At 47.6% G+C, this 14,050-nt stretch overlaps 1 protein-coding gene across 1 annotated transcript; it reads left to right on the top strand.

Moving 5' to 3' along the window:
* The first annotated feature begins 773 nt into the window (after nt 1-773).
* Nucleotides 774-13,711, top strand: QPCTL (glutaminyl-peptide cyclotransferase like). The gene is made up of 7 exons (XM_061596319.1): nt 774-1,193; nt 4,019-4,165; nt 4,768-5,055; nt 6,973-7,125; nt 8,842-8,941; nt 9,321-9,437; nt 12,237-13,711. The coding sequence occupies exons 1-7, from the start codon at nt 948-950 to the stop codon at nt 12,380-12,382; spliced, it is 1,197 nt and encodes a 398-aa protein (XP_061452303.1). The 5' UTR covers nt 774-947; the 3' UTR covers nt 12,383-13,711.
* The last annotated feature ends 339 nt before the right edge of the window (nt 13,712-14,050 follow it).

The following is a 14,050-nucleotide window of genomic DNA, read 5'->3' as shown; positions in this document are numbered from 1 at the left end:
GTCTACTTTTTGTAACTCCCTCACCTCCACTCCCTCACTTTTTCTATCACCCAGCCTGATGAAGATTTCTGGATCGCTCGGAAGCTTGCACTCGTTATATTGTGACATTTTCTTTTAGTCTTCCTAAAAATTGTATTGTCCAGCTGTGGATTTTGGAAGTTTTACTTTCTGCACGTCATTGCCATCTAACCCCACTTCTACCATTCCCTCACCACCACACACATGCCCGGCCAGTGCCCACAGAAGAGAACAACTTGTGCAGGAAGTGGACTCCAGACCACCAAAGCGTCTTCCATAATATGTTTATTTCTTACATCTATATCCCAACTTTCCTCCAAGGTGGTGTACATTGTTCTCCCTACCCCATTTTATCTTCACAACAACCTTGTGAGGTAGGTTAGGCTGAGAGAGACAGAGTGACTGGCCCAAGGTCATCCAGTGTTCTTCATGACTGAGTGGGGATTCGAACCCTGGTTTTCCCAGGTCCAACACCCTATCAATTACACCACACTGGCTCTCAATGCTAATAAATGCACAGGCCTTTAAAGCGCCACAAGTCGCTTTTTCTTGTTGTTCCTGCTCTGACCTTAAAACACACCCACACCACACCCACATACTTTTCGAAAGAGCTGCGTGTCCTTAACTAGGAAATGGGCAGGCCTTCAGAGCGCTCCATCCCTCCTCCTGGCGCCACGGATAGGCTCAGATCAAGTAGGCGAGGTTATCTTAAGGAACTTCCCCCACCCCGTGTCTTTGCTATAGGGTCCAGAACGGCTTTCGCCGAGAGAGGGAGGGAGGAGCTCTCCTGGAAAGGAGATGGGCGTGGCTCCCTCGCTCCCCATTCATTCCGCCCGCGTGGGTGGGCGTGGCTTCCCCTTGGCCGCGCCCCCGAGTGGGCGTGGCGGGCAGGCGCCCCAGATTCTTGCCAAGGGAGACGGGTAGGCGCCATGCGGAAAGGGGTGCGCAGGGGTCGGCCGGGGATGGGGGGCTTTCAAAGGGAGCTGGTGCCCGACAGCCCCCCTGCAGCCCCCAAGCCGGGCGCGACCCGGCGCCTTTGGCTCTCTCTGCTGCTGGCCCTGGCTGCTGGCTCTGTGATGGGGCTCTGCCTGCTCTGGCAGGTGGGAGCAGATCCAGCCTTGGAGGACGTGCAGCTTCGGGAGGAGGCGCAGGAGGAGCTGTTGCGGGGCGCCCAGGTGGGTACGCGGGGCCCTGGGTACACTGCGAGCGCGGGAGGTGGAGAGGATCGGGCGCTGCTTAATGTGAGTCAGGCCACTGGTCCGTCTCGCTTCGTGATTGTCGACACTGGCGGGCAGCTGCTTTCCAGGGGATCAGGCAGGGTATATTTCCCTGCTGGGGACTGGGACCTTCTGCATGCAAGGCAGGTACTCTACCACTGAGCTATAACCTGGAGATGCGGGAACTGAACCTGGGACCTTTTGCATGCAGAACAGTTGCCCTACCACAGAGCTGGGGGGGGGGGTCATACTCGAGGCCGCCCGTGCAACAGTTGGGAGAAATGGGCGGGGAAGGACTCGCTTTAAAAGTACGATTGTTGCTGTTGAATAATTACATTTATGCCCGACAGTGCCCATCAGGAGTGGGCAGAAGGCAGGTTTGTGGGATCTGTTTATGTTTTTCTTTTTCTTTCCTAGAACTCATGAGATCCACCCACTGGATCCTGCTTGCAAGAGTCATACACTTAGATCAGGGGCTCCCAAAGCCCCCCCCCCCGTGGACCTTTTGAAAATTGCTGATGGTCTTGAGGGACCCCTTAATGATTTTTCTGTTTGTTGTCGCAATTGTGACATGCTGTCCTAGGTGCTGTCCAACTTTTACTTGTGTATTGCGTTGCTTCCTTTAGGCCTTATGTTGTATTTTTTGGCATTACACGTTGCATTCCGTAGAATTCATACTGCAATACAATATAAGAAACAGTGAAAAATACAAACTGGAAATTGAGCTGAATATTGAATGTGGATGTGCCTTGGACCACGGGGTGGGAACCCTTGACTCCAAATTAAAGCAGCCTTTTCAGTCCCAGCATTGAAGGGGAGTAGCCGGTCCTTCTGCACAAAAATCCACTCCTGCTTATCCAAAGCTTTCCTTGTTTCAGCTGTATAGTTTAGGCTGGAGAGGATGAGATATTTCCTGCTACTGTTGTTAAACAACAATAGTCAGAAACAAGGCAGCATATTCCCCCCAGAGATCTACTTTCTGCCCACTCCTTTGTTATATTTGGGTCTTTCCCCCTCATTTAATCCTCGCAGCAGCCCTGTGGTGTAAGTTGGGCTGAACAAACGTGACTGGTCTGAGGTCACCAAGTGAGCTTCATGGCTGAGCGGAGATTTGAACCTGGGCCTTCCAGGTCCTATGCAGCCTTTCCCAACCTTTGGGTGCCCAAATGTTGCTGGACTACAATCCCCATCATTCCTGACCGTTGACTATGCTGGCTGAGGCTGATGGGAGTGGTAGTTCAGCAACATCTGGAGACCAAAAGGCTGCACTACACTGTTTTGGCTCTCATAATTCCCTTCTGGATGCAACCACCTGGCTTGTTGAGTCACCACTTCTATCCTCAACAGTCAGATGCCTCTGGGAACATAAGGGGATGATGGTGACAAGCAGTCCCTGTTGATTGTCCCCCCAGTGTCTGGTGGTCAAAAGTAGATTGCCTCTGATAATGGAGGCTCTATTTCACTTGCCATGGCTAATATCCCCGTATGGCTACTTCCCAAAGGACCTTCATGTTAGTCTAGCGTGGCTAAAACAACAACCGAGCATTGTAGCACCTGGAATCTCTTAAGTCATGTTGATTTTATTCCCTGTTGTTGTTGTTATGTGCCTCCAAGTCGACTACGACTTATGGCAACCCTATGAATCAGTGACCTCCAAGAGCATCTGTCATGAACCACCCTGTTCAGATCTTGTAAGTTCAGGTCTGTGGCTTCCTTGATGGACTCAATCCATCTCTTGTTTGGCCTTCCTCTTTTTCTACTTCCTTCTGTTTTTCCAAGCATTATTGTCTTTTCTAGTGAATCATGTCTTCTCATTATGTGTCCAAAGTATGATAACCTCAGTTTCATCATTTTAGCTTCTAGTGATAGTTCTGGTTTAATTTGTTCTAACACCCAATTATTTGTCTTTTTTGCAGTCCATGGTATCTGCAAAACTCTTCTCCAACACCACATTTCAAATGCATTGATTTTTCTCTTATCAGCTTTTTTCACTGTCCAACTTTCACATCCATACATAGAGATTGGAAATACCATGGTCTGAATGATCCTGACTTTAGTGTTCAGTGATACATCTTTACATTTGAGGACCTTTTCTAGTTCTCTCACAGCTGCCCTCCCCAGTCCTAGCCTTCTTCTGATTTCTTGACATTGTTGTTGTTTTTATTATAAATGTTATTGTCAGTGTATATCTTACTTGATCGACAATTTGAAGCCATTTACTCTGGTAGCCACCGGCGGTGCATAGAGTGGTCACATGTTCCATCAGATAATTTTGTGTTGTATAAAAGGCACTGGGCCTTTATTCAGGATGGGGGGGAGCCTCTAGCCCTCCAGATGTTGTTGGACTCCAACTCCCATTAGCCCCACACAGCAAGGCTGGCGCTTGGGAAGATGGGAGAGTTGGACCAACTACATCTGGAGGACCACAGGCATTCCCTATCCCTGATTTAGGAGATACCTGGGGAAGGGTGGCGGTTTCCAGTGGGACAGAAGGAATGCTAGGGTTGCCATTTTTAATTTTTATATTGCTGGTCTTGCTCCTGTGCCTCTAGCAAGCGGACTGATGTGCAGAGAAAAATTCCAGCAGGGGAATCTTTGTTCTAATCTCGGCCTTCTCCCAGCCTGCTGCCTTCCAGTTGGGAGGCCTAGCTGAGGCTGATGGGAGTTGTGGTCCGAAACAGCTGGAGGACACTGGGTTTGGGGAAGGCTGCTCTCTCTGTTTGTCAGGAAAACCTTCAGGCAGGAGTGATTGCTGACAAAGCTTCCCCCCCCATTCTTGGCAGCTGAAGCACAAGCCCCAAAGTCTTTCTGGTAGCCAGCTGAAAGGCCTGGCCTCCCTGGTCAATCTTCAGCGCCTTTGGAGTAGTTACCTGCAACCTATCCTGGTCGAGAGATACTCTGGCAGCCTGGGGAACAAGAGAGTCCGCCAGGTGAGTCAAAGCTTGAATCTCACAGTGACCACATCCACACATCATGGTAAGCCATAAACCAGGGATGGAGAACCTCAGGTCGGGGGGTCAGTTGCAGCCCTCCACGCCGAGCCCTTGGGACTCTCGCCAGACCACATCTCTCCCTGGTTCTGTTGTGGACTCTCCTCAAGTCCTTTTGCCTGCTTGCAATGGGTCCTCGAATGGTGATAATAATAGTGTTTCCCTGACTGGAAGATGAAAAGGAAGCACAACTCTTACCTTTAGACACTCGGTTACATGCCAGTCATGCAAAAAACAGCAGGTATCTACAAACCCATCTAAATATCTAAAAGGAATAATAGTACGGTCCATACTATAATTGTTGCCCTTTTCTCGCCGATGAGAGGCTGAAAGGACAGTGCAGTAAGTTGTGGCTGGATTGGAATTTGAACTGCGGGCTTCTCTGCTTGAACACTTAGGCTCCATATTAACACCAGCTCGGTTGTTGGGCACAATGCTTCCTCAAGAGGTAGAGCATGGAAGTCACTGAGAACTAGAACCCTGTGCTAGGGTCTCAGCCTCTAGCTCTTCATGCTATATGTGCTCCTTTCCCCTCCCCTTAGTTCATCGTGGAAAAGCTCAGGGTGCTGGGCGCTTCCTGGCAGGTAGAGCTGGACTCTTTTGAAGACCGGACGCCACATGGCACCGTCAGCTTTGCCAATGTGGTGGCTACGTTGGACCCCGTGGCCCCCTGGCGCCTGGTGTTGGCCTGCCACTATGACTCTAAGTACTTCCCCCACGACAGGCACGGCCGGGCCTTTCTGGGGGCCACGGACTCGGCAGTGCCCTGCTCGATCCTGCTGGAGCTGGCGACAGCGCTGGACAAGGAGCTGCTGAAAGCCAAGGAGCGGGTGAGAAAGGCCAAGGATGCGAGCTTGATAGGCAGAAATGCCCAGTTTTCTTCATTGCCTCCTTTGCAAGGGGAGTAGTGGATAGTGGATAGAGCTGGGAATGTGGAACTTCTTTATGGCGAAGGTCTTATTTCATTTGTCTTACAGGGTGTGTATAAACTAGCCTTTGACAACCTGGTGCCCTCCAGAGGTTTTGGACTACAACTCCCATCAGCCCCCTGGCTGGGGCAGATGGGAGTTGTAGTCCAAAACCTCTGGAGGGCACCAGGTTGGTGAAGGCTGATATGAAACATATGTTTTCCCTATGAGGAGAAATGCGGCCCTCTAGGTCCCTCTGTCTGGCCCTCAGCACTCTCCCCAGTCACTGGCCCTGCTTTGCACCTCCTTGTGTGTTTATGCCTGGCTGGAAGGTGTCCTGGCTGTAACTCTGATCGCCTCTTGCTTGCCTGGGTGGGGGGACAGAGAGGGGTGTGCGTGAGCATGCATCGAAACCGGCATAGAATACAAAGGTAAAATTAACCTGTGTTGCTCCGCCCATGTTTTTGCTTCTGGCCCCACCCACCACTGGCCTGTGGCCCTCAGGCTGCAGAGGGCTGCTCAGCCTAAAACATGGGTGGCTTATTTTAACTGAGGGGGAAAAGTTAAGTGTGTGTGTGGGGGACGACACAGTAGCATAACCCTTCACCAAACCTGGTGTGCTTCAGATGCCATAGGACTCTGACTGCCGTCAGCACCGGCCCCCAAAACTCGTGCTGAAGAATTTATTTATTTATTTTATTTATTTTATTTTGTTTCATTTTTAAACCGCCCATAGCGAGTAGCTCTCTGGGCGGTGAACAAAACAGGATTAAAATACAATATACAATAAAATCAGTGACGAACAACAGCAAATTAAATAAAAACATTAAATAAAACATATTGACATTAAATTTGAACATTATAATAACATTAAAATGCCTGGGAGTATAGCCAGGTCTTAACCTGGCGCCTAAAAGAAAGTACCGTAGGCGCCAGGCGTATCTCCTCAGGTAGGCTGTTCCATAGTTCGGGGGCCACTACAGAAAAGGCCCTAGATCTAATAACAATCCTCCGGGCATCCTGGTGAGTTGGTACCCGGAGGAGGGCCTTGATGGGAGTTGGAGCCGAACAGCATCTAAAGCAGCCTTTCCCAACCAGTGTGCCTCCAGATGTTGTTGGACCACAACTCCCATCAGCCTCAGCCAGCGTTGCCAATGGTCAGGAAAGATGGGAGTTGTGGTCCAACAACATCTGGAGGCACACCGGTTGGGAAAGGCTGATCTAGAGGGCCCCACTTGGAGGAGGCTGTGCTAGAGGCTTATACAAATGAAGTGTAGTGTGGAAAAATTGGACAGAAGTCTGCATCTCTATTGGGATTGTTCTCGAGACGTTATTATCATCATCATCATCTTCATTATCATGATCAATATCATCATCATATCACCATTATAATAATATCATCATTATCATGTGTTATCCACCTTTCACGCAAAGGTCCCAGGGCAGGTTACAACAATTTTAAAATACGGCATTTAAAAACAATGTAAAAACAACCTAAAATCCCACTTTTTATGACGTGTTTGTTGCCCTGGGCAGGAGGAAGGGTGGGATATGCGTTTCATAAATGAATAATAGAAGACGGGATGTACATTTCATAAACAAACAAATACATAAATAAAAAAGTCTCTTTCCCCACGCCCCATTAGCTTATTAGAAAGCTGACTTGAATTTATTGATGCCCTTCGCTTGATCTTGTTCTTGAAACTTGTTGTGCCTGTTAGTTACCCATTTTGTGACTTGAGGCAGCCACCATTGTTTTTCTTTCCTTCTTTTAACGTTGCAACTTATTTTTGGTCAAACAGCCAAACGAAGTCTAACCTGAGTGACTTTCTGGTTTAGGGCTCCAAGGTGAGTCTGCAGCTGCTGTTCTTTGACGGGGAGGAAGCGTTCAAGGAGTGGAGAGAGAAGGATTCTCTGTATGGGGCGCGTCATTTGGCGGAGCGCATGGCCAAGGCCCCACATCGTGAAGGCATCACCCAGCTCCAGGCTATCGTGAGTTCAGCTCAGAGCCAGCCACCTGGAAACGGCTGGCCCTTCCTTGGGGAAAGGCCTTAGCTCCGTGGCAGAGCATCTACCTTGCGTGCCGGAGTTTCCAAGTTCAGTCCCCGCCATCTTAAGGACCACCCTTATATCCCAGCCCAGTTAGGGAGGCCCTTGTGGAAGAATCTGTTGGAGATCCCCCATGCCTCAGATGCATGGTGCATAACGACTAGACGCCGTGCTTTCAGTGTAGTAGGCTGAAGGCTGTGGAACTCCCCCCCCAGCTGAGATGCGACAGGCACCCTCCTCGTTGAACTTCAGGGATATGACTAAAACTTTTTGTGTTCCAGCAGGCATTTTAAGATAATGCTGGTTTTATGGTGATTTTATTATACTGTTGTTTGTTTAATGTTTTATGGCTTGTTTTTATGTATGGCTCTTAGAAATGCAAACCATTAAGTGGCATATAAATGTTTTAAATAAATAAGTAAATCTCCAGCTGGGCTGGGGAATGTCCCCTGCCTGAAAGCCTGGAGAGCTGCTGCCAGTCCGTGTAGGCAATACTGAGCTAGATGGACCAATGGACCTGTGCTCCTCTGAAGTGAAGGCTGGTTTGGGTAATTGGCAAAGCCCAGCGGTAGTGTTTTTCGTGACCTGCCTCTCGCTAGTCCAGGGGTGGGGCACCTCTGCCCTGGAAGCTGAATCTACCCCTCACGGCCTCTCCGTCTGGCCCTCAAGACCAAACCCTTCACTTGCCCTGCTTTGCACCTTCCTTGAGTGTTTTTGCCTGGCTGGAATATGCCCCTAAACTCTGAGAATGCCTCTTGCCTCTCTGGATGGAGGATAGCAGATGTGGGGGGACCTTTGGCTCGCCAGATGTGGCTGAGCTATAGTTCTCGTTGGCCCCAGCAAGTATGTCCAATGGCCAGGGCTGATGGGAGTTTATTTATTTATTTATTTATTTACTATTTAATTTGTATCCCGCCCTTCCTACCAGCAGGAGCCCAGGGTGGCAAACAAAGCACTAAAAACAGTTTAAAACATCATAAAAACAGACCTTAAAATGCATTAAAACAAAACAGCGTTAAAAACATTTTAAAAAAAAAACTTTAAAAAAGGGTTAAAAAGATGATTAAAAAACTTATTAAGCAATTCTAACACAGACGTAGACTGGGATAGGTCTCAACCTAAAAGGTTTGTTGAAAGAGGAAAGTCTTCAAAAGGTGCTGAAAAGATAGCAGAGATAGCAGATTAGCCTGCCTAATATTTAAGGGGAGGGGATTCCACAGGGTAGGTGCCACCACACTAAAGGTCCATTTCCTATATTGTGCAGAACGAACCTCCTGATAAGATGGTATCTGCAGGAGGCCCTCACCTGCAGAGTGCAGTGATCGGGGTAAGATGGTTTTTCAGGTATCCTGGTCCCGAGCTGTATAGGGCTTTGTACACCAAGACTAGAACCTTGAACCTTGAGTTGTAGTTCAGCCACATCTGGAGGGCCACAGGTTCCCCACACCTGGAGTTTAGAGAAAGGTGGGTGAGCGTGTGTTTATATTAGCGTGCTGCGTGAAGGTAAAATAAGTGCATTAATTGCTCTGCCCACTTCACGCTTCTGGCCCCAGCACTGATATGTGCCTGCCCCCCACCCACCAGGGAAGGGAATGTGCCCCATGGATCTGAAAGCGCCTGACGTGTGCCTGTTCTCTTAACTGTGCTTCCCCTTTGCAGTCTCTGTTTGTCCTGCTGGACCTGCTGGGGGCACGGCAGCCAACCATCCAGAGCCATTTCCCCAATACAGCCCTTTGGTTCAGAAGGCTGGTTGGCCTTGGTAAGTTTCAGAGATGGCACTGGGAAGCCTGAAATTGGGGGAACCAATTAGGAACTAGGGGTGGGAACTAGATGTACCAATGGTCTGACTCAATATAAGGCAGCTTCCTCGGTTCCAACTTAAATCAGCCCCGTATTCTGAACCATGAGGACTGGAAGTATTATTTTTAAGGGAATTCCATAGTTCAGCAGTAGAGCATATTTCAATCTCTATTTCAATCCTCGGCACTTCTCGGTTGGGCTGGGAGAGAACTCTGTCTGAAATCCCAGAGAGCAGCTGCCAGTCAGTGTCGACATTACTGAGCTAGATGGACCAATGGTCTGATTCAGTATAAAGCACCTTCCTCTGTTCCACCTAATCCCGCTATTGCGTTCTGCAGAAAAGCAGCTACACCGGCTAGGTCTCCTGGAGTCCCACCTGACGGAGCAGCTGTATTTCCACCAAGACTCCTACTATGGCCCCGTGGAAGACGACCACATTCCCTTCCTCCGGAAAGGTATATCTCTCTTCTTCCCACCGTTGCCTTGATGGCCTTGGAGCCAGGATCAGTATTTTTTGCCTGTTTGATCAATTGTTTGCTACTTACTGGCTGCTCTTTAACAAGTTCTTTTTTAATAAATGAATAAATAAATAAAAATCTTCTAATGGATTTTCCAAAACTAAATGACACATGTAACTCTTCCCCCCTTCCCACCCACCCCTAGATCAACGTAAAAAAAGGACACCTTCAAATCATGACACCAACCCAAAGTTGTTCATGTGTCAACGGAGGAGCCCAGTTTTGTTGTTTTCAGACGCATATGTGAAGTGGGTGTTCTCTGGCCTTCTTGGGGAATAAAATCGAGTTTTTACAAAAGGGATGCATTAAAGCTCAAAAGCTCAAAGAATAAACCTGAAGAGCTAAAGCGGATTTAAAAAGTTGCAGTGAGGGGAAAATACAGAAGTCTTTGCCTGGTGCTGGAACAGATAAAAATGTAAGAAGAGCCCTTCTGGGTCAGGCTTGGTCTAGTCCAGCGTCCTGTCTCTGACCATGCCCCGGGAGGTGCCTGCAGGAAACCCACAAGCAGGACCCGAGTGCAACAGTACTGGCCCCACTTAGAATTCCCAGCAGCTGGTATTCAAAGGTGGAGGTGTTGGAACATAGCCACTGTGGCTTGTAGCCTTTGAGAACTTTATCTTCCATGGCTTTGTCTCATCCTCTTATAAAGCCATCCAAGTTGGTGGACATCCCTGCCTCTTGGGGGAGATACTGAAGACAGTGCCCGGTGGGCCTTTCTAGGGAGGTCACCATCAGGGTGCTTCCATCAAAAAGCCTCTCTCTCTCTCCCCTCCCCCAACTCACTTGCATAGGGGAGATCCAGAAAAATGGCCTCTGAAGAACAGACAGGTCCATGTCATAAGTGGTGATCCTTCAGGGTCAGCTGTTCCTAAGCTGTGAAGTGCCTTCTAGGTCAGGCTCAGCGCTTTGAATGGGGCCTGGAAAAGGACTCTAAGCCAGCAAGAGAGTCAAAGCACTGACATAATAAAAGCCTATGTGTTGATATATAACATAGGGTATCTATTTGCAGGGAGAGCCAGTGTAGTGGTTAAGGTGTTGGACTACGACCTGGAAGACCAGGGTTCGAATCCCCACACAGCCATGAAGCTCACTGGGTGACCTTGGTCCAGTCACTGCCTCTCAGCCTCAGAGGAAGGCAATGGTAAACCACCTCTTAATAGCGCTTACCATGAAAACCCTGTTCATAGGGTTGCCATAAGTCGGGATTGACTTGAAGGCAGTCCATTTCCATTTTTTCCATATTTTTGCAACATGTGGTTCCAGGCAGCAGTTTTGCTGCCATATTCTAACAGCCCCACATTCATCTCCTGTGCTGGCTGGGGCTGATGGGAGTTGTAGTCCAAAACATCTGGAGGGCACCAGGTTGGGGAAGGCTGAACTGGAGAAGGATATTAAGGATGTTTTGTTGTAATATATTTTAAAGTCTGTTTTTATGATGCTTTATAATGTTTTTGGTGCTTTTGTTTGCCGCCCTAAGCTCCTCCTGGGAGGAAGGGTGGGATATAAATCTAATATATAAATAAAATAAATAAAAAATAAATTTAATTGAAGAGTGGATTTGTCTGGCAACCAGCCACTTGAGTTCACTTGCCTTGGAAGGGGATATTAGTTTGCCACTGGCCTGGTGCTGTTGAAATAAGCTGTAGGCAGTGCTGTGTGTTCCCTGCATTAAAAACAATGAAAGAAAAGAATGACAATTCTACTTGGCAGAAAAGGTGAATTCTGTGACCTCTGTAACAGGAAGTGGATTTGCACAAGCTTGCTTGTTGGGAGGGGATGAGGCCACAGCTCAGTGGCAGAGCACCTGCTTTGCATGCAGGAGATCACAGATTCAGTCTCTGGCATTTCTAGTTAAAGCAGATTTCTACAATCTAGGATCCTCCAGATATTGTTTCATTCCACATCCCGTCAGCCTCAGCCAGTATGGCCGGTGCTCAAGGATTTATTTTTATTATTTATTATTTAAAATATTTCTGTCCCGCCCTCCACCCTACAATAGGGCACTCAGGACGGCTTACAATAAAATCACACACATACATAATAAAATTCTACACAATAAAAACACAAAACTTGACTGTAAATTAAAATACATAAAATACAATATGCATAGATACACATACAGACATGTGTAGATATATATATGTACAGATATATGGGGGCGTGATACTAAAAGGACTCAAAATATAAAAATTAAAAATAAAGAGCGTAAAAATAACATGCGTATGATGTTGGGGAGTTGTGCGCCATCAGATGTGGTTGGGCTACATGTTCCTCATACCTATGATAACAACAGCATAGATACGTAAAATTCAATAAACAATGACAGTTGTGAACGTGGGCATCCCCTGTGGTACTCAGAGATCATCCAGCGAGAATTTATAAAGAGTCTCCAACAGCCTTCCCCAACTTGATGCCTTCCAGATGTTGGCTGGAGCTGATGGGAGTTATAGTCCAAAATGCCTAGAGGGCACCAGGTTAGTGAAGGTGCTATACAGTACAGGAAGAGTTTGGCCATTAATTTGCATAGGCCACCCTGCTATACACCCACTTTCAATCCTCACTTCGCCACCTTGAGGTCTAGGGACTTACCTTTTTCTGTTCTTTCTGTCTGTCTGTCTGTCTTTAAGTGTTTGAATTCTGTGCTGAGCAGAAAATGTATGCATTGAATGGAACTGCAGACAGTGCAGAGCTCATGGCTTTTATGTACTTTGCTCTCTCTCTCTCTCTTTGCAAAAGGTGTTCCAGTCCTTCACCTCATCCCCACCCCCTTCCCTGCTGTGTGGCACACCTTAGAAGACACGGAGGAGAATCTGCACCCACCCACTGTTGAGAACTTCTGCAAGATCCTGGCTGCTTTCCTGGCAGAATACCTGTGGCTGTAGGTGGAAGGGACCCTCCTAACCTAGAAGCCTTTTTTGGTCAAACAAGATATGGAACAGCCTTAAGATATGTCCGGTTTAAGAGAAGGCAAACTTTGCCTGCCAGAGACCCAATCTGTGGACCTTGGAGAAAAATGTGGCTTGCGGTCCAAGGGGAGTGTGATGTGGGGAGAGGTGGCATGTCAAATGGAAGAGCTACAGACTCCTGTATGGGGTATTAAACCCTAGGCCCTCTGGACGAATTGTGATCAGCCAGGCAAGAGAACCAAAGTCTTGCTTGTGGTCTCCAAGATGGTGCAAATGAAGGTTTGGGGTGGAAAGGTAGGGGAAGAGAACCAAGGAACTTCCTTCTTTCCTGGGAGATGTTCTTGGCAGAATAAACATTGCCAAAGATTTGGAGGCAGCCAGGCCTCTTTGCTGTGGTTCACTGTAGCTCTTCCTGGCTGGGTGGTTTATAGGTCATTTGTTGATGGAGTTCCTAGGCAAAGCAGTTTCTTGGGGAAAAAATGATAACCTGTCCCTGATCAATAACCCCACAGGGTGCATGATGATAATCATGCCTCTCTTGAACCATTTTGAAAATGGAGACGTGGTTAACTGCTGCTTTCCAGAAGTGTCCAAACCCCCCGTTCACTGGTTCCGTGGGCTGTTAGAAACGTGGCTTTTTACATGCGGCAGTGACACGATTCAGGGATAACCATTTGCACTCTGATCTCAGGTACTTAAAATGGAGGTTTTTTGAGGCAGCTGGTTTGACTGTGATGGGGACAGCAAGATGTCCAAAGTGGTCTTGGCTACCTAACTCTGCCCTCCAACCCATTCTGTTTTGTATTAAGCAAAACGGGTCTGTCTTATCTTTTAATATTTATTGTTTAAGTCTTAAGGCCACTTCAGAGATGGCAACTTTCCAACAGGGAAAACGCTTGCGTGTGTTGTAGAGGCCCTCATGCAACCTCCATATGAGTTGTACCTTACATCTCTCTTGGACACATGAAGCTTTGGGACTTGTGAAGTGGCTCTGAGGCCTGCACTAGACACAGACTCCTGAGCTGGTAGTGTAGAATGCAATTTCTGAATGTCCTCTCTATTTTTTTAAAAAGCATCTCTGCAAGTAAAAAACCTAGCAAATCAAGGAGTTTCTAGTTCAGTCCTTGCTATGCTAGCTTTCTGCTTGCCAGGAGTTATTCTTTTTTTAAAAAAATGTTGGAAAACAATCTGGAGTGATATAAACCATTCTTCTTCCACGTTCCTGTCTCCTCTTGCTGTTCCCTCAAATGGCTCGCTAAACAAGTATCACAATAAAATCTTGTGCATTTCTGCTCTTTCATCTAGTTGTGTGTTTGTGGCCTGTTCCTTCAAGTCGATTCTGACTTATGGCAGTTAGTAATGTGTAGCTCTGCCAATCTATCAGCTCTGCTGCAGCAGAAAGATCCACCTCTCTCTCTGGCTCCTGTCCCAAAACAACTCATGTTGGGCCAGAAGCCTGAGATGTATTTCAGCTGATCCTAGGAGATGGCTACTCAAGGTATCCCTTTCTGAAATGCCAACCAGCAGAAGGCTCTTGGATGCATCAGTCGGGTTTCTGCCATAGTTAAAGAGAACATCACAGTGCATAAAAGTGGTTATGTAAAAGTGCAGCATTACACAGCAGTGTGGGATAAGCTGAGGGCC

Source organism: Rhineura floridana, chromosome 15, assembly GCF_030035675.1.
Source record: "Rhineura floridana isolate rRhiFlo1 chromosome 15, rRhiFlo1.hap2, whole genome shotgun sequence".
Taxonomy (NCBI): domain Eukaryota; kingdom Metazoa; phylum Chordata; class Lepidosauria; order Squamata; family Rhineuridae; genus Rhineura; species Rhineura floridana.
Note: the sequence above shows the minus strand (reverse complement) of the source record. Positions and strands in the feature narration are given on the sequence as shown.